Source organism: Chelonia mydas, chromosome 3 (genome assembly GCF_015237465.2).
Source record: "Chelonia mydas isolate rCheMyd1 chromosome 3, rCheMyd1.pri.v2, whole genome shotgun sequence".
Classification (NCBI taxonomy): Eukaryota; Metazoa; Chordata; order Testudines; family Cheloniidae; genus Chelonia; species Chelonia mydas.
Window position 1 is genome coordinate 154,217,446 of NC_057851.1, and position 20,765 is coordinate 154,238,210.

Sequence of the window (20,765 nt, forward strand, 5' to 3'; positions counted from 1 at the left end):
CAATTTATTTGAGCATAAGCTTTCGTGAGCTACAGCTCACTTCATCCCTTCAGCTGTAGCTCATGAAAGCTTATGCTCAAATAAATTGGTTAGTCTCTAAGGTGCCTCAAGTACTCCTTTTCTTTTTGCATAACAGAGGTGACACCAAAGGGAGTTGCAGCATGAAGACATTTGGGAACCACTGCTCTACCGTAATCTGATTCAGAGAAGGACATACAATATAGTCCCATGTCACTGGAGGAGCCATGCCACAATGGGTAGATAATGTACCATGCTGCTCTGCTTGCAGCTTAAACAAATGAGGCTTAGCTGACAACAGCATAGGGGGCTGCCTCAAAGTCAGCACAGAACCAAATGTCAATGCTATGGCGCTGTGCACCAAGAACTGTGCATGGTGCAACTTCAGTACCGATGGTTGTATCTGCTTCAGTATCAACCACTAGAGGTGCACCAATCAGGTGTTTGAAACAGTACCAAGACCAAAAGCTGCAGTGGTGCCAGTCACTAAGTGAGTCAACAGTCATGCTGAGAGTAGAGTCAGTGCCAATACAGAGAGTGAAACCAGTACCGATGCTGGTGCTGACTTCGGTACAGATAATGTCACTATTATATTCAGTGTGGTTGAATCACAGCAGTCTGTGGTACTGATAGGCATACGTCTCCAGCTGCAGCATAAGCCTCAGGTGTAGTCAGTGCCAATAATCCAGGAGCCACAGAGTTGTGAGAGGCCAGACAGTGCCGGACTCAACTGAGGCCTGGTGGCCAGTGCCAGAGCTGAGATGGTACTGGGGAGTGTCAGGCCAAAGACATTGCTCCAACCTTGGTATGGATTAGAGCCTGTGGAAGGTTTTTAGAGGAATGTCTGTGGTCAAGATCCTTTTTAAGACTCAAAGAGCTCTTTTTTTGGTTTAGGGTGAGTTTCAGATGTTGGTTCTTTGTGAGAAGAGCACAGAGAAGGGGAGAGCTTCCATTTTCTCATGACAGATGGATCCCACTTTCTCATGTTTTTGAGAGCCTGAATGAAGAAGGCACTTGAAGAAGGCACTTTTAGGAATATTAGTTTGAGATCTTACTATATCAGGCAGTCCTGAATCAGAGGATGGTCTCATTGCCTGCTCTATTACTTACTTCCTCAAAATGCTAAAAATGATACTACTACCTATTTACAAAGGAAAAAAAACTTTTGAGACAAAGGAAAGAGACCAAGACAGAACAAGGGGAGCTCTAGCTTATAGTCTCAGACAGTGAGAAGGAACCAAAGAGGGGCTGGAGCTGCTCCAACCTTCAAACACTCGCCAGGAGGTACAGGACACATGCTCCACAGAATTCTCTCGCTTGAGTACACTGGGTGCACACACCCCTAAAGTGGAATACACATGCACAAGCACTCAAGGAAAGAGCACCATTTGTTAATGATTCCAAGATATATCACACTCCTAGTAAGCAAGCAAAACTTAATCCAATTCCATTATAAAATCTTGTGCAGAGGCAGAATGAACAAACATTAATACTACACTATTTTTTACAGAGGACAAGTGATTTATAATCAATGTATTAGCCAAACACTAACAGCACAGTCAGAAATAGTTTATATTTAAGAGCACAGTGAGTTAAAATAAGATTGTAATTGAAATAGGAGTATTCATGATTTGTGCCCTTCTTGTCACGAATGCACAGAAGGCAATTTTTTCTTATCATCATAAGAATTATCCTAAGTACATCTATACCAATACAAAAAACAGATTTGATTTTCTCTTGCTTTCTTTCTGCCATTTTAAGTTTATGATTATTATACTTTCCTTCACTATCTATGGTAGAAGACGCTGATGTGCCAATAACATGGTGGACTTCTTCGTGAACAGGAATCATGGGAAGTTTCTTTCCAGTGTCACTCTTTAGCTCTAAGGATATCATCGTCTCACACTGAGCCATTTCAGGACTCTCTCTCTGTTTTCTTGAGAGTCTAGAATTGAACAAGAAAATTATTCTGTATGAATAATTTGAACATCCAATCAAATAAGAGAAAAGAATAATTGACTAGGAGAAAACATTTATGCAATGGTTCACATTTATAGCTAAGGCACAACTCCTCCTAGCATGAGGTGGAAAAGGTAATTCTCTATGAAGGGAATATGCAATTTGGAAAAAAACAATGAGGCCTGGTCTACACCTATAACTTAGGTCAATCTAGCTGCATCACTCAGGGGTGTGAAAAATTCACTCCCAAGACACACATTTAAGACAATCTAATCCCCAACGTAGACACTGCTAGGTCGACAAAAGAATTCTTCTTCCATTGCTGTAGTGTCTACACTACAACAGCATCACTACATCTGTGCCACTATAGCATTTGTAGTACAGACATACCCTTAGATCTCCTGACAAATTACTGCACCTCCTGAAAGGAACTTCTAGCCATGGTTACATCTACAGAACATTCTCATCACTATCTCTATGGGAGGAAGTTTATGATCCGGACAGTCCATACTTCCCTGCGGTGGTTCTTTAGATTCAGCAATCTTGAGGGATAACTTGCCACGTAGCTGGAAAAACTGCAATGCTGTGATTTCACAGTTACATACAGGCCTGGGAATAAGCATAGTAATGCTGATGCCTTGAACAAACCACCTTGTTGGAAGGGCATATTGCAAACACTGCCCTTAAGCAGGAGGGCAAGGAATTAGTTGCTCAAGGGAATGAGTACATTCAAGAAAAGATGGCAGTCGCCTCTCATTCCATAATTCACAGAAGTGAAAATGTTCCTGGTTCATCCACTGAGACAGTCAGTCAGTCAATGTGGGGCTGCAAGAGTGGATTCTACAGCAATGAAAAGCTGCCCAGAGGGGACCCTGATATCAGAATAATGTGACCCAAACGCAGCCACCCCAGAACAGAATATTCCCTCACCAGCCCACAACAAAAGCGCTCTGGTAACAGTGAGAAAGCATGGAGTTTAAGAATAAATATTGTATCGGAGATGGGAAAAACCAGCGGTAAGGAATATAAAAACCTTAGCCAAGCCAGGTGAGAATTCTTATTGGATAAAATGCTGGCAAAGGCAAGAAAGAGGAAGTTACTCCCCTTACACAATAAAAATGGTTCTTTGAGATGTGTCCCCCTACAGGTGCTCCAATATAAGTGTATGTGCACCCCTGCACCTTTAATGAGAGATTTTTGGTAGCAGTGTCTGTTGAGCCCGCACATGTGCTCTCCCCTCCCTCGTGGTCTGCCTTGAGGCTATTTAGCACTGTGTGGGAGAACCCCCTCCTCCCCAAGCTCCTTCTCTACTGCAGAGCCCTATGGAGAACTCCAAAGTAGAGGGGAGGAGGGTGGGTTGTGGAGCACCCACAGGGAGACACATCTCAAAGAACCATCGTTACTGCACAAGATGAATAACATCCTCTTCTTCGAGTAGCGTCCCTATGGGTGCTTCGCTGTAGGTGACTCCGAAGAAATATCCACCACTGGAGGCTGGGACTTCGGAGTGGAGGCTGTTACTACGGAGAGTACTGTGGAGTTGAAGGTGGCATCGGAGGCCGAATCTCCAGTGATAGCATAATGTTCTGCGAAACTGTGGGCAGAGGCTCAAATCACTGCTCTACAGATTACTGAGATAGGAATATCTTTAAGGAATGTGACTGAGGTAGAAACTGACCTTATGGTGTTCGTATGGACTCTGGATGGAGGCCGCAGGTTGCACCCTTAATAAAAGTGATTAATGCAACCAGAGACCCATTTGAGTAGTCTTTGAGCCAATATCACAGAGCCTTTGGAAGAGCGTAGGGATTTCCTGAAGTCCTTACTCCTGTCCAAGTAGAATGCTAGTGTTCTTCTAACATCTAGCATATGGAGAATCATCTCCCTGTTGTCACAATGTGGTTTTAGGGGGGAAAAACATGGAGACGGATCTGTTGATTAGGGAGAAACTTAGGATATGGCCTTAGAATTACTTGGTCTTTAAAAAAAGACTGTAAATGGTGAGCGTGCCATCAGGGCCGCTATTTCTCCTATGTGTCTACCTGAGGTAATGGCAATTAGACATGCTGTCTTCGGGGATAGATGAAAGAGAGAGCAAGTTGCCATGGACTCAAAGGGAGGTCTAGTCAAAGTCCTGAGAACTAGGTTAAGATCCCAGGCTGGAGTGGGTGGTCTCACATGCAGGTAGAGATTCCCAATGCCCTTAAGGAATCTACGCTTCAGTGGGTGAGCAAACATTGAGTATCTGTCTACGTGTTGGTGAAAAGCTGTTTTCACCACGAGATGTACCTAAAGGGAGCTGAGAGATTTTTGACCTCTTGAGGTCTAAAATGTAGTGTAAAATCAGAGGAAGGGAAGAGGAGGTTGGGTCTGTGTGTTTAGAATGACAACAAACTGGAATGGTTTCCATTTTGTAGGTATGTCGAGTAGTCAACTTTTGGCTGTGTAGCAACACATCTTTCAGCTCGTCAGAGCATTCTGCCTCTAAGCCTTGGAACTAAGAAGGAGCCAACCCTGGAGGCGGAGGACCCACAGGTCGGGGTGAACCCATTGTTTTGAGAGAGCAGGTGAGAAATGGGCCAAAAATGAATCGGAGGGATTATTGTCATCTGTCAGGTAAGGGAACCAGACATGTCTTAGCCAGGAGGGGCAATTGTAACTCTTTGTCTCATTGAATTTTCAGCAGGACCTTGGATAGAAGAGGAAACTCGGAAAAAGCAGACAAAAGGTCCCCATCCCATGGGAGGAGGAGGGCGTCTCCCAGTGAATTTTTCCCTAGGCCAGCCCTGGGGCAGTAATGAGGACATTTCTTGTTCCGGTAAGTAGCGAAGAGATCTGTGGTCAGGGTTCCCCAAAGGACAAATATATCTCAAAGCATCTCGGACTTCAGTTCCCATTTGTGGTCGTGAGAAAAATTCCAACTGAGACTGTCAGCTGTCACATTCTGTATCTCTAGTAAATACACTGCTGAGATGAGCACATTGTGATGGATGCACAAATTCCAAAGTTTGAGTGCTTCTGTGCAGAGGGAGGGAAATCTGGCACCACCTTGGCAATTTATGTAAAACATACAGGTCATATTAAGTCCATCATGACCTTTGTGTGGGTTTTCTCAACGAAAGGCAGAAAGTGTGCACAGGCATTCCTGACAGCCCTTAGTTCCAAAAGAGTGATATGGAGGGTCACTTCTGTAGAAGGTCATTTGCCCTGAACCTTGTGGTTGTGTAGGTGAACTCCCAAGCCTGTTAGTGAGGCATCCATTCCAGGATGGCGAGTCTGTGTAGCAGGAGGAATGTTCTTGCTTGTACTGCATCGAGGTTGGTGCTGATAAATTCCATTAACTGTACTGGGGCTAGTGCACTGTTACAATGGAGAGAACCTTGGAGAATACCCTAGGTGGAACAGTCGGTACTATAAGAATCTCCTGTACGATGGCTGTATTGAGATATGGAAGTAGACATCTTGTAGGTGGAGGGCTGGAAATCAATCTCCTTGCTCTAGAGCTGGAATAATGCCTGCTAGAATGACCATCTTGAACATCTGCGCCTTCCCGCATTTCTTTAATACCCTTAGAACCAGAATGGGCCTCCAACCTCCCTTCGCCTTGCGGATCAGGAAATAATGGGAGTAAAACCCCTTGCTCCTGAGTTGCACCGAGACTGGTTCTGTGGCCCCTAGGCATAACAAATTATGTATTTCTTGATGAAGTAGGTTCTCGTGAGAAGGGTCCCTGAAGGGGGACAGGGAAGGAGGGTTGGAATGGGAGAGGGACATGAATTGAATGGTGTAACCCTTTGAAATAATCTCCATGACCTATCTGTCAAAGGTGATATTCTCCCAACGGCTGTGAAAAAGGGCCAGGCAATTCCTGAAGGGGCGTGACAGGCAGATGTAGATGGTAGCTGATGTTGCAAGGTATAATTGTTCGGGCCCTTGACCAGCCTGTCAAAAGTGCTTAAGGAGGCAGTTTGTGAGATCATGGATTGGGGTGCGAACTGCTTCTGGTTTTGAGCCCTGGTCCCCTTACGCTGCAGCTCCTAACAGCGCTGAGATGGTGGGTATTAAGGAAGTTGTGACCTGTGCTGTGGCTGAGAGGTATATCTTCTCTTCTGTCTCGCAGTACAGATTCCTAGGGAGTGTAATGTGGCCCGGGAATCCTTCAGGATGTAGAGAGAAGAATCTGTCTTCTCCACAAAGAGTTTGGGCCCTTCAAATTGGAGGTCTTCTGCAGTTCTTTGGGAAACCCAGAAAGGTGTAGCCAAGAAGCCCACTTCGGTACCACTGTCATGGAGAGCGGGCAGGCCACTGTATCGGCTACATCTAGTGCTGTCTCTAGCATCAGTCTGGCAATTAACTGACCCTCTCCAAGAATGGCCTGAAACTGCTCCTTTTGTGTCTCCAGTAAATATTCCATAAACACATTGAGTTTCCCATAATTAATAAAATCATATTTGGCCATGACAGTTTGGTAATTCGCGATTCTAAACTGTAATGTCACCGACAAATATGCCATCCTGCCAAGCCTGATTGTATGGGATCACCTTGGCATGATGTTGCTTACTTTGTGCATTAATCACATCCACTATGATGGAGTTGGGTTGCAGATGTTGAAACAGGAAGTCTGCCTCTTTGGGAGGGATGAAGTTGTTGGTTTTTTAACTCTCTTGCTGGTTGACGCGATGGAGGCTGGTGTCTGCCAGACAACTTTGGTAAGATCTAGAATTGCTCATTAATTGGGAGGGTAAGGCACTGACTGGGATATTGGTGGTACACAGCCCGGTGCCAAGAGCGTTTACCAGGGCCCCAATACCAAGTGATGGGGATTGCGGTTCTTCCCCAACCATCAGGTCTCCAGGGTACCACAGCTCATGCGGTACTCTGCGCTCACTCGGTATCACGGAGCAGTGTCCTTGGTACTTTGTCAGTCTGAATGGTTGAGAAGATGCAGAGCACTCCCTAGATGCGAGTTTTGTCAAAAGTTTTCTCTGTACCGCTCTTTTATAGATGGTACAATACCAGTCTCTCTCCTTAGGGGGCAGTATCCTTGCCTCAGAGCCTGACTGCCTGAGCCCCTGGTATGGCAGAGCTCATAGCAGAGGCTCCCTTCTGAGTACCATGCTTCAGAGCTGTTGGTGCCATCAGTACCGAGGTGGCTGCATCAGGGAACTCTCCTGGCTGGCCAACGACTCGGAGCCCATGTTATTCCAGTGCCGTCAGTACTGAGGTGACCACACTGGGGAACCCCTCTCGCTGGCCAACGACTCGGAGCCCTTTTTACAAGCCTTTACAGGGGGAGTCTGCTGAGCTTTTTTTCTACAACTCTACCCCCTTTGAAGTTAAAGGCTCAGGGGACGATCCAGGGTCAGCATCAGAGTCCCCTGGAGACTGAAGTGCCTTTGCCAGAAGGAGGAGTTTTAACTGCAGCTCCCACTTCCTGCGAGACTGCAGTTTTAGCTGTGGCAGGGGAAGCACTTCTGTGGGACTCTCCCAGGCACCAGACACAGTGAGTGTCTCACCATTACAGGAATCGACTCCTTGCAGGAGAGGCACCTCTTGGAGCCAGAAATGCCCCTGCGCAGGGGGCTACAATCCTCTAGCAGTGAGGAATGCAGAAAAAATGTCTTTTTTCCTCCTCCTCCTCTTCTTTTCCTCTTTTTTTAAATGAAAAAACTTGAGAGTCTTCGGGGGGGGGGCACACCCACAATCTGATGGGATGACAGAACAGTTCAATAGGACTTTTGTGGTTCAGCTGGCTACCTTTGTAGAACAGCACCCAAGGGACTGAAACCAGCATATTTGGCCTGCTAAACCCAGGGTTGTGAGTTCAGTCCTTGAGGGGACATTTAGGGATCTGGGCCAAAATTGGGAATTGGTCCTGCTTTGAGCAAGGGTTTAGACTAGATGATCTCCTGAGGTCCCTTCAAATCCTGATATTCTACGAATTGTGGCCTTCCCTGTTTGGAGGGAGGGATAGCTCAGTGGTTTGAGCATTGGTCTGCTAAACCGAGGGTTGTGAGTTCAATTCCTGAGGGGACCATTTCTGGATCTGGGCCAAAAATTGGGGATTGGTCCTGCTTTGAGCAGGGGGTTGGACTAGATGACCTCCTAAGGTCCCTTCCAACTCTGATATTCTATGATTTGATAGCTTATAGAATAGTCAATGAGAGTACAAAATCTATCCTAGCATTCCTCATATTTGGGCATGAGCTAGAGACCAGAGCAAATCTCATGTATGGCATTCCTGCAGAGGAACAAAGAAATATGAACTTTTTGGACTACACAGAAACCCCACAATGCAAAACTGAAAAAACACACACCTTTGCTAGAGAAAATTTGAGGATAGCCTCTGATAAGATGAAAAGGTTTTACATGTAAGATCATATGAGGAATTTTTAAAAAGAGAATCTGGTATACTTTTACAATCCAAGGAAAAAGAAGGGTAGGAGCCCTAAGCTGAATAAACCTTAAGAGGGATCAACTACAGAACTCATCTAAATAAACGAAGTGATGCATTGGATACAGTTGTTTCCCAGGACTATACCCAAAGTTACCCACAAAGACCATTTAAGGAGGTATCAGAAGTACAGTATTTCAGTGTGGTAGCCACAAAACTGAGAATTTAGCTGTGGATGTTGAGGCTGGGAAAGTTGTGACAGTAATGATTTCCTATTAGAACAAAATGGGCAGAGTTTGTGTCAGCCAGCATATTCCACAGAAACAACAGACACTTCAAAGCACATTGTATGTGCCCTCTCCCAATTGCCTGAAGGAAGCTAGCTAAATAAAGAAAGATAGATTTCAATGGAAGTAAAACATTTTGGGTTGGTGACATGAAAACTTCCTGACAGAAAGACGATATAAATATGTAAGTAGCTAAGACAGTATCAACTGTAATTTGATAAACTATTTCTTGCCTTTCTGTATGGGGTAAGTTGCCTAGGGTATTACCCTTTTGGGCCCCATTAGGATGATGGGCAGAGCTAAAAAACAGGAGATGATATTGTGGGGTACGTGAAACAACACAAACTGGTGAGTGTAGCAGCACCCCTTCATTTGGGATAAATGTAAGAAACAATAGGGCCTACAAATTTACCCTAATCATGAGTTTAATTGTAAGACTTAAGTGAAAGTTTGTAATATGTCACACAAACCTATACCAACAAAATGCTGATGAGAAGAGGTATGAAATTGAATTAGTCTAAACAAAAAGGACGTGCTGATATAATTCAAGGACTATGTTAAAAATCACACTTGTTAAAAATAGATGATGCGGAGTCAGAAGTTTATGAGCCAAAATTGGTTTGTCAGATGTTAGACCTAAGTGGTAGACAAAATAATGAGGGAATGGGCTACTCCCCTCATCACTTCCTTTTTGGGTCCTTAAAGAAAGACTCTGGGGAGCAAATAAGGAAGAACACTAGAAACAACAGATGGAGACTACTGGAGTGAGCTTCAGTATCACCGTCACCTGGGTCACCTTCATCATCCTGATCCTGAGAGATGCTTGACAAGACAGGGCCAGAGAGAGGAAGCTAGAGGACAATGATACCCATACCAGCTCCAGCTGAATCCCCGGTAACTTGGGAAAACAGTTACTACCTGTTTAATACCATCTAATAGATTGTCAAACAAGGGGGCTTTTCCTTCTAAGACTGAATTTAACAACCCCACCTTCAGCCCATCTCAACTAACTTCTTCTCTTATCCCCAAAAGAACAGTTATTACCATCTTTAATCCCATTTAAGAGACTATCAAACAAGGAGGTTTTTCCTTTAAAGACTCTCTCCTGCTAAAGGGAATGAGAAGAAAGGATGTTGTTAAAATGAAAGACTTATTTAATACTTTACATTTCAAATGCTTTGACTGTTTTTTCTTCTTTTCTGTACCTTTAATAAAAGGTTAAAAGGATTTTTAACAACACGTTTGCCATGGTGCTAAGTAGGCTGAGGTCTTTGTATACTAAACCTCAAACCTTGTTAAAACTGTTTAATGTTGGAGTGACTAGGCCAAAGATGCTAACATATCCGATATATTGCATCTCAGTTAATGTAACAGACCTCATCACCCAAAACAAAGGCACACATGAAGTGGCTCAGGATTTAGAACTATGTGGTCAGAGGGTTTTTGCTAGGTATTGTTTGGTGGAGATGGGGGGAGAAACACCAGAGAAACAGAGAAGACAAGGAAGCTCCAGACACAGTGTGAACAAGCACTGTGATTGTGACCCTAAGAAAAAGCCTAAAGTGTGCTTCTGTGTACCCTAGGTCTGACTGAAAGCTGTGAGCAAAAAAACTGCCTGCTGTTTGATTCCTCCTGTGTTCTGGGAAACACGACTTGGTATATTCTTTGTAAACAAACCAGGTCGCATCAAAGATGTAACTGATCATCAGTTTCTCCTCCTAGTGGAAACAACCTGCAGAGTCCCACACTCTGGCCAACCACTTCAGTCAAAAGCTAACAATAGGCATGTGTCCCAGCATAAATCACAACATCCTGACAGCTACTCTAAAATTACTAGCTGCCAACAAATTCAAGTTCCTGTTATAGCACCTGAAGATTTCCAAGGTTCATGGAAGCCCTGACTACAGCTCCTTTTTCCAACCCACGGCCCCTGCACTGGCCCACAAAAAGGGATGGTGTAGGACCTACTCTATGTCATCAGATCGACCTATACTTCAGATGATCCGACAAAGCCTGGCTGTGTCAATTTGCACCAACAATACAGCAAAAAAACAAAAAACCCTGCCCTAATGAAGTGCAGAATCTGGGAAACTCTTTTCAAAATATACACATGTAGATCCCCAAACGCCCCAGAAACATTAGTACTAAGTAACTGTCACTACTGATATAAATATTCTTCTGCACACCAGCATAAATGTAAAGCTGTTTTTAAGAGCGGTGTGAAAAATGTTTTCCTACCCTTTTCTGTGAAATTGGAAATAAGACACAGCAGTAAACAGCAAGCTCCTTGTATCAGGAGCAAATCATTTTAACCATAGATCTAAGCAAATCATCATATGCAAAAAACAAACGTAACAAAAATAAATCTCAGCCCAGGCTTTAAATACAGTCCTCAGAATTGGGTGAGGAGGACTGCCTTCTCTTTGAAAACTCATGGCGATCGGGGGAAAGTCCCGGACGACTGGAAAAAGGCTAATGTAGTGCCAATCTTTAAGAAAGGGAAGAAGGAGGATCCTGGGAACTACAGGCCAATCATCCTCACCTCAGTCCCTGGAAAAATCATGGAGCAGGTTCTCAAAGAATCAATTCTGAAGCACTTAGAGGAGAAGAAAGTGATCAGGAACAGTCAGCATGGATTCACCAAGGGCAAGTCATGCCTGACTAATCTAATTGCCTTCTATGACGAGATAACTGGTTCTGTGGATGAAGGAAAAGCAGTGGACGTGTTGTTCCTTGACTTTAGCAAAGCTTTTGACACTCTCCACAGTATTCTTGCCAGCAAGTTAAAGAAGTATGGGCTGGATGAACGGACTATAAGGTGGATAGAAAGCTGGCTAGATTGTCGGGCTCAACGGGTAGTGATCAATGGCTCCATGTCTACTTGGCAGCCGGTATCAAGAGGAGTACCCCAAGGGTCGGTCCTCAGGCCAGTTTTGTTCAATATCTCCATAAATGATCTGAAGGATGGTGTGGATTGCACCCTCAGCAAGTTTGCAGATAACACTAAACTGGGAGGAGAGGTAGATACGCTGGAGGGTAGGGATAGGATACAGAGGGACCTAGACAAATTGGAGGATTGGGCCAAAAGAAACCTGATGAGGTTCAACAAGGACGAGTCCTGCACTTAGGATGGAAGAATCCAATGCACCGCTACAGACTAGGGACCGAATGGCTCGGCAGCAGTTCTGCAGAAAAGGACCTAGGGGTTACAGTGGACGAGAAGCTGGATATGAGTCAATAGCGTGCCCTTGTTGCCAAGAAGGCCAATGGCATTTTGGGATGTATAAGTAGGGGCATTGCCAGCAGATCGAGGGATGTGATCATTCCCCTCTATTCGACATTGGTGAGGCCTCATCTGGAGAACTGTGTCCAGTTTTGGGCCCCACACTACAAGAAGGATGTGGAAAAATTGGAAAGAGTCCAGCGAAGGGCAACAAAAATGATTAGGGGACTGGAACACATGACTTATGAGGAGAGGCTGAGGGAACTGGGGATGTTTAGTCTACGGAAGAGAAGAATGAGGGGGGATTTGATAGCTGCTTTCAACTACCTGAAAGGGGGTTCCAAAGAGGATGGATCTAGACTGTTCTCAGTGGTAGCAGATGACAGAACATGGAGTAATGGTCTCAAGTTGCAGTGGGGAGATTTAGGTTGGATATTAGGAAAAACTTTTTCACTAGGAGGGTGGTGAAACACTGGAATGCGTTACCTAGGGAGGTGGTGGAATCTCCTTCCTTGGAGGTTTTTAAGGTCAGGCTTGACAAAGCCCTGGCTGGGATGATTTAATTGGGGATCGGTCCTGCTTTGAGCAGGGAGTTGGACTGGATGACCTCCTGAGGTCCCTTCCAACCCTGATATTCTATGATTCTCCCAAGATATGCCTAAGAGACCTGCAATAAGAGACCTGCGGCATGGGTGTGGCTTGCCTGGGTCAGCTGACTTGGGCTCGTGGAGCTAAGAAATTGCAGTGTTAGCTTTTGGACGAGGGGTGAGTCTTGAAGCCTGGGCTCCAGCCAGAGCCTGAACATCTATACTGCTAATTTGAGATTCTTGTGCCACAGGTTTTTTTGCAGCATAGACATGCCCACAGGCATTCTTCTTTCTCTGCCTCCCCAGATATTCTTTGGGCAGACTGTGATCTTTTACACTACTGTAAATCCAGAATAACTTTGCTGACTTCAATGGAGTTTCTCTGGATTTACATCACTGTAAATTACATATTATTGGCCCTTTATAGTAGAGTTGGGCCTGTGCTGTGAAGCTTATATTTGGAAGTATACACTTTCCAGAATCTGAGAGAAAGGCTTTAGATTTGGTGTTCTACTGGGGGTCATCACCATTTTAAATTAAAAAACAGGAAGTACAGAATGAAAAAAATATAAGTTTTACATACACATATTCAAAGCCCATCTTTCCTTCCTTTACTGTTGTTTTGTGTTTCCTTTCCGTGCCTGTTCTATAAACTGCTGTACAGAGTACAGGAGGACACTTCTCTACTGAAGATGGCTGAGGAAGAAAAGAAAGTAGAAATACATTAATTTTAATACATATTGAATTGATGGTCAAGTAATATTTCTGAAGTCAACCGAGGAACCCACTTAAGAGCTGATTTTCAAAAGTACTGATTGATGGCCTAACTCTGCTTCCATTGAAAACTTTTTCTGAAGTAAGATTAAAAGATGTTTTAGTGTATGAAAACTTTTTTTAAAGAATATTCCAGTGAATGACTGAATTAAATCAAATAGATTTATACAAAACATTCAAATACTTTTAACAACACTTATGTTCCCTTATTTTCATACAGAACATAAAGTTCTCTCTCCCTCCTCTTTTCCATCCTCCAAAGACAGGAATAAATGTCTTTGAACTTAGAACTGAGAACAAAATATTTTGTAAAGAAATTTGGTTAACAGGCAACCCAGTGAAGTCATTAAAATCAAAGAGTTGTACGGAGAGTAAAGTGAGGACAAAATATGGCCCCATGATTCAAATATTATCATACAGTAGAACCTCACTGGCTCACACTAATGGCTGGGTGATCCATTGTGAACGAGTGGCATTTATGAATTACTGTGCAAGTGAACAAAGAAGGCCAGAATAATGCAAAATAAAATGTAATTTGTTTGACAAATGCAGTCGAGTTTTCATTATTTCTCATCATTTTTCAGATTACAGCATTGAAATGTATTGTAGAATATTGTGCAAAACTGTGCTGCCAGTCCTGGTGCTCTGAGCAGCACGGTAAGGGGGGGTTGGATAAGGGGCAAGAGGTCCTGGGGGGCAGTCAGGGGGCAGAGGGCGGTTGGATAGGCGTGGATAGGAGTCCCAGGGGGCCTGTCAGGGGACGGATAGGGGTCAGGGCAGTCAGGGGACGGGGGGTTGGATAGGGGATGGGGTCCCGGGGGAAGTGGTTAGGGCAGGGGATCCCAGGAGTGGATGGGCAGGGGACAAGCAATGGGGGGGTTGGATGGGTCGGGGGTTCTGAGGGGGGCAGTCATGGGGCAGGAAGTGGGAGGGGGTGGATAGGGGGCTGGGGCCAGGCTGTTTGGGGAGGCACAGCCTTCCCTACCCAGCCCTCCATACAGTTTCGGAACCCTGATGTAGCCCTCAGGCCAAAAGGTTTGCCCACCCCGATTTATATGCTGTTAGCTAACAATTCTACTTAAAATTCTCCTTAAAATTAAGGGTAAATATTCTTAAGTCAGTCCTTTAATGTGATTACAGTTAATAAGATATTAACAACATAAGCATTTATCTCATTTTAAAAAAGAAAAACACTGATTTCTCACCAGTGAACTTCTGTTTTCCTCAATGTTGACAGCTTGTTCACGCATAATATACCTTCCTTCAACCATATGTGGTATTTCTGTATTCTCTGGTCCCAACTGGAGGCGAGACACCAGTTTTGTTTTTGGCAATGTCCTCTGCTCATCCATCTGGGTTACGTATCTTTGGTCCTAACGATGAAAAACAGTTACCAGATATGAATCACCAAACTGTGATTATGCCTCTATTGTGGTCTCATGATGAGTTGTCCTATTACATACAAAAGGAAAGCATGTATTATCCGAGTCCAGGGCTTAAAAATTAGAAGTCAATCACAAAGTCTTGCCTTTTTCTTTTATTTAATTAAGGAGAGGCTGTCCAGTGTCCTCAACTCCCACTAATTTCAGTGGGAGTTGTGGGTGTTCACCACCTTCATAAGTTGCTCAGTGTTTTGCAGCATAGGAGTCAGTACTGGCTACACAATTCACACCAGGCTAGGTTTAAATCATCATAGAATTACTCTGGATTAACACCTAGAAAACTAAAATTAGAATTTGGCCCAATATGGCTAACTCACTGCATAAACAGTCAGTTTATGGATCCTCAAGTTGCAAATTCTATCCACCATGCAGTGTCAAGACCTACACACCAAAAGGTCAGTGAAAAGCATATTCTTCTCCCTCAACCAATTCGGCATTTTTGTAAACCAGAGGAAGATACATAATCAGAGGGAAAATGTCTCAGACTGTGTGTAGTTCCTTCATCTTCAGCATTGGTCTACACTACAAACTTATGTCAGTATAGCTACGTCGTTCAGGTGTGGATTTTCCACTCCCCTGAGCGACATTTATACTGACCTAACAGCCGGCGTAGACAGCGTTATGTCAGTGGAAGGGCTTCTCCCATCGACATAGCTACTGCCTCTCAGGGTAGGCAGTGTCTTTATGGTAGCGCTACAGTAGCGCAACTATGCCACTGCAGCTTTTTAAGTGTAGGCAAGTCCTCAGATGTCAGTGATTTACAATGCCTCTTTAAAGGATTAAAATGCTATGCATTGGTGATAGGTAAGGCTATGAATCGGTCACAAATTCAGTGATTTTATGTGATTTCTACAACTTCAGCCCTGCAGCACCGGGGTTCCAGCTTCAATAAATCTGTGATTTATTGTTAAGTTATCTATAGATGGCTCTATTAACAGTCCTATGAACTGTCCAGACCCACTTGTTTCATTTTACACATAAGAGGCATTTCCCTAATTTGGGGATTTTATACACTGCATTTTCTGTAACATAGCAAAACAACTATATTGTGCATGAAAAAATAATTACCTCTACACATTCTGTATTGGAAAGGCTAGGAGGCAGGCACATAAGAAGTGCAAGGGATCCTCCTGCTAATCAACAGGAGTGAGCTACAGACAGACAGCATGGTCATTTTAGGCATAACCTTTAAGTTTAGAACCATGTCAAAAACAGTTCCCAGTTCCAACTCTTTCTGTGGGAATGTACAGAACACCAGTCACCTATAATAATATAAAGATAGAATATATGGTCTCAATTTAGCAGAGCACTTCAGAACATGCTTAAGTCTCATAAGCACGTGTGGAAGTGCTTTGCTAAATATTTTCTTTCAAAAAGTCACATAGCCTCTGAGCATTTGGTAATGTGAGTATCTCCTTAAAATGAGAGTAAAATCATTCACCAGTTGGGAGCGGTTCTCAGTTTGCTCTGATCCACCCTTGCAGGTGCACATTATAAACTACAGATTCTTATTTCTTAGCAGCATGACAGAGTTCCAGTAGGTAAGCATCAGGTCTATACTAAGTGAACAGATGAGGGTCAAGTACTCATCTGGAGAAAATGCTCCTCCAGGAAAGCAAAACTCAGCCTACCTCCTAACATTCTGAAGGGGTTAGTCTATGAATTGTTTCCACTCAAAGAAGAAAGAAAACATTTGTGAATGCATGTTCGACACACGGACTTGCACCATTTTAGATAAATCAATGTAAATTTTATGTTGACATTCTTAGGCCCTGACCCTTCAAACTCAGACGTATATCAATTTAGTTAGAGAAGCAAGCTAAACAAACTTCAACCAACTTTAAATAGATATAGGCATGTTCACAAATTTACAATTTCACAAAGTTCCTTTAAGTATTATTCCTTTAATTAAAACACAGCAAAACTGCATGAAGATCAGGCCAATGGCTAGGGTAATTTCGATGACTGGAGACTAGAATTCTGTTTGAACAATTACAATTGTTCTGAAAAAAAGGCATCTACAGTGTTTGAGGAATTGTAAAGAACCATTAATTTGTAAAAGGTGCTTTATAGCCACAATAAATAATCACAAATTTGAAAAAGGTTTGGCCACCACTGTTTTAAAGGAGCCCAGTCTCCATCTCCCCCACCCTCCCCCGTTTTACAACCGCGAAGTACACTACTGTGGACTTCCAGGTTAACTGGACAAGTCAAGAGTTGACCCAAGTTGACTCACTGATTGTACTAGAGGAAAGTCTCCCCTAGACTAACAAATTAGAACTCTAAAATTCCACAGCTTTTCTGGTGGGTTTCTGGGACCGCACAGAGCGACGCCACGTTTACCCTGCCACGGACACCTGACGCCAGCGATCTCGCCAAGCTCACGACACGCGCGGCTACAGTCCGCGTCCCCGCGCTCTTTTGCAACGGCCGCCCTGCTGGTCTCCCACGGCCCCGCGACGGGGGGACCCGGCCAGGACAGGCAGCGCGGACTCTCTTCGGGAGCCCCAGCCGCACGCAGCAACCCGCACGGAGGCTCTCCCCGCCATTTCTGCGGGGTCTCCCCGCTCCCTCCTCTCCCGAGACCTGCTGCCCGCCTGCTATTCCCGCTGCGCCCCACGCCGCGAGAGAGAGAGGCTCGCCCAGCTTCCCCCACCCCTGACTACAAAACTTTCTTCCCACGAACACCTCCCCTCAGTCCCCACCCCCAGTGGAGAGGGTCTCCGTTCCCGGCGCCGGACGGGGACAGGGGTGTGGCCGCTCTCCAACTCGCCTGCGGGGTGGTTTTACCTCCCGCATATTCCCCACCTCAAGGAGGCACCACACCCCACGGGAGGATCTTTTCCCCCGAGTTGGAGAGGCTCCTCCCTGCCCCGCCCGACGGGCTCACCATGTTCCCCTCAGGCTCCCTCCTGCGGGGCCGGCAGGTGGGTCCGTTATCCCAACGAATGCCCGGCCCACGCGGCGATCTCGTCAGTCAGGCGCGTGCGCTGCATGCCCGCATGCCCGCTGCCGAGTCTCACGCCGGCCGCCAGGGGTCAGCGTGGCTGCGCCTAGGCTAACCCCAAAAGGCGCTGGGCCGGAGGCCTCCGCGGCGGCCCCCACCCATACTGGCCTCCTGCCTCTCCTGGCCGTTTGGGCTCTGGGAGCACGGTCTCCTAAACTTTCCATCGCCCCATCCCGCGCAGGGGACGTGGTGCCACGTTTTCTGCCTATAAACCAGTTTCCAATCCATAGCAGTGCTTAGCTCTCACTCTTCGACTACCTCCTTTTCCCGGAGAGCTCCAGATTAGACGGTAAACTCCTTGTAGCAGGCAGTTTTCTCCTAAATCAGGGGTGGGCAAACTTTTTGGCCTGAGGGCCACATCTGTGAATGCAAATTGTAGGTTGGGCCATGAATGCTCACAACATTTGCGCTGGGGTGCAGGAAGGGGTGAGGGCTCCACAGTGGATCCAGAAATGAGGAGTTCAGGGTGCAGGAAGGGGGGTGAGGCCTCTGGTTAAGGGGAGGGGGGACACACACTGGGGTGGTGCTGGGGAGTTTGGGGTTTAGGAGCGGGCTCTGGGCTGCCCCGTGCGCAGGCACCGTCCATGCAGCTCCGACTGAAGCAGTGGAGGGGCCTTTGGAGCACATAGGAGCTGCAATGGGGCCATGCCGCAGCTTCTGGGAGCTAGCTGGAACAGGGCCATGCTGCAGCCCCCATCCCTGCCCTAGCTGGAGTGTTGGAGCAGGGCAAGCCCCAGGCTGCTCTCCCCAGTGGGAGCTTGCAGGCCAGATCCAGCCCATAGTTTGCCCACCCCTGTCTTAAGTGTATACAGCACCTGGCACTATGGGGCCCTCAGTGAGGACTTTAGCACATCTGAAATACAAATAATAAATAATTACTAAGATTTTCAAATGTCTCATGATTTTTGGGGTGCACTTTGAGATGAGCGCTCAGGCTTTTATTAAAAAATCAGACCTCTTTAAGACACCTCAAATTGGGCACCAGAAAAATCAATAATCACTTTTTAAAATCTTGGACAAAACTGTGAAGTGAGAAAGGATTTTTGTAAGTCAAAATAAATCATGTAAACCTGTATTCCTTTATCCACTATTGTACTGACAAGGAAATATTCCATTAGACTAGAGAGAGGTGACTTTCCTTTACAGAAGCTGTGGTGGTTTGTCCCTATCATGTTAACATATGTGTTTTTTCATTATAATTTCTACCAATTTCCTCCGCTGAGGCTCATGGGTGTAGAATTCCACGAATCACTTCTAGTACCTTTTTGAAAAGGATAACTACATTTGGTACCCTCTAGTTTAATAGGGGCCTTTTAAAAGGCCACCTATTTTTGTTAGCAGCTCAGCACTTTGTTCTTAAGTTTCTCTGGAACTCTTGAATGAAAACTAGCGATCCAGCTACCTTATTGTTATTTCATTTATCAGTTTGTTCCAGCACCAATTCTTCTGACATCTTAAGCTCTGACAGCACTTTATTTTCACTATCAGCTCTTCTAAAGTATGTCTTCCCCTCTCTTCCCCCCCCCCCCCCACCCCAACATCGTCTCTGTGTTGAAGAGAGGTGTAAAGGAGAGCATGTAGCTTTTTTGCATTGTCCTTACCATCCTTAATTGCACTCTTAACTATAGGGTAGTCTCAGACTTTCTGCTTCTGATATTCTTAAATAATTTGTTTTTATAGCTTTGGCTTTTTGCACTTCAAGTTCTCTCGAAATATGTGAAATGGAAATTAAAGGGTTATTATAGTTATTTGTGTGTTCCTATCTAATTAATTAAATTGGACAGTTTCCCATTTTTCACAGGTATCTTTTAGTTTAAATAATCTCTGGAACCTTCCTATTTAACTATACTATTTTCTCTTGCCTTCCTGCTTACATTGTATTTTGCAGGCACCTATACCTGCTGTATATATTGGTGCCTTAAGTAGCCTGTATACAGAGCATGATGTTCTCTCTTTAGATACAAGGGGCTTTTTGACTAACTACCTTTTTTTTTTTTTTTTTTTTTTTTTTTAAAAAAGAAAGTTAGTGACAGTGCTGACTTTTGGTAAAAATCCCTCCCACAATGATGTTGAATTTAATTATAATAGTCATTTTTACTTAGTGGGTCAATTATAGCTACATCTTGAACCAACTTTGTTATTACTTTCTACCTAGTTGCCACAGGATGACATTTTAAAAGTTCTTCACAGTTTCAGAAAATGAGTCAGACTTAGAGATTGTAAGACACTATTTAATATTTCAAAAACTGACTTCCTAACCAATATGTTCAAATCAGACTCTGCTTAAAAGTTAACTATATACCGAAGTGACCAAGATATGTCCTCTGACTAGTTACTCATCAACTGTAGACTTTTCATAATTAAAAAAAGAACTAAAACTGTATATTTTAAGAGTATCTTATCTAAACTTCCAGACTCTGCTGAAAACCTGAAAGAAAATAAGTCTGCTCAGATCTGGTTAATCCATACTTGGTTTATCCTCATGAGGGTATCCCAAAGATTTAAATAGTGACTAATCTTTGATTTGTTAATCTGAACTGCTTAAATCCAAATAAAATATGAAGTTTGCAGAGACATTCATATTAAAAAACAGGTCTGACTGGATGAAATAGAGAACAAATGTCACATTAAGGAAGTGGGATCTCACTTGATATGCCATCCAAAACCTCAGTTAATTAGAGCATAAGAATGGCCATACTGGGTCAGACCAAAGGTCCATCTAGCCCAGTATCCTGTCTTCCGACAGTGGCCAATTCCAGGTGCCCCAGAGGGAATAAACAGAACAGGTGATCATCAAGTGATCCATCCCGTCACCCATTCCCAGCTTCTGGCAAACAGAGGCTAAGGACTCCATCCCTGCCCATGCTGGCTAATAGCCATTGATAGATCTATTCTCCATGAATTTCTAGTTCTTTTTTGAACCCTGTCATAATCTTGACCCTCACAACATCCTCTGGCAAGGAGCTCCACAGGTTGACTGTGTTGTGTGAAAAAAAAATACTTCCTTTGTTTGTTTTAAATCTGCTGCCTATTAATTTCAGTTAGTAGGAGTAAATAACACTTCCTTGTTTACT

The 20,765-nt window shown here is 44.3% G+C and overlaps 1 protein-coding gene across 1 annotated transcript in view; it reads right to left on the reverse strand.

The window, feature by feature from the left end:
• Positions 1-17,692, reverse strand: part of DNAH14 (dynein axonemal heavy chain 14) — a 514,964-nt gene extending 497,272 nt beyond the window's left edge. Inside the window, exons 1-4 of the mRNA XM_043543588.1 lie at positions 17,575-17,692; positions 14,448-14,615; positions 13,052-13,164; positions 1,760-1,963 (exon numbers count right to left, since the gene is read on the reverse strand). Coding sequence (XP_043399523.1) covers positions 1,760-1,963; positions 13,052-13,164; positions 14,448-14,615; positions 17,575-17,577 — 488 coding nt within the window. The 5' untranslated portion in view covers positions 17,578-17,692. The remainder of the gene's footprint in view (positions 1-1,759; positions 1,964-13,051; positions 13,165-14,447; positions 14,616-17,574) is intronic.
• Positions 17,693-20,765: the final 3,073 nt, after the last annotated feature.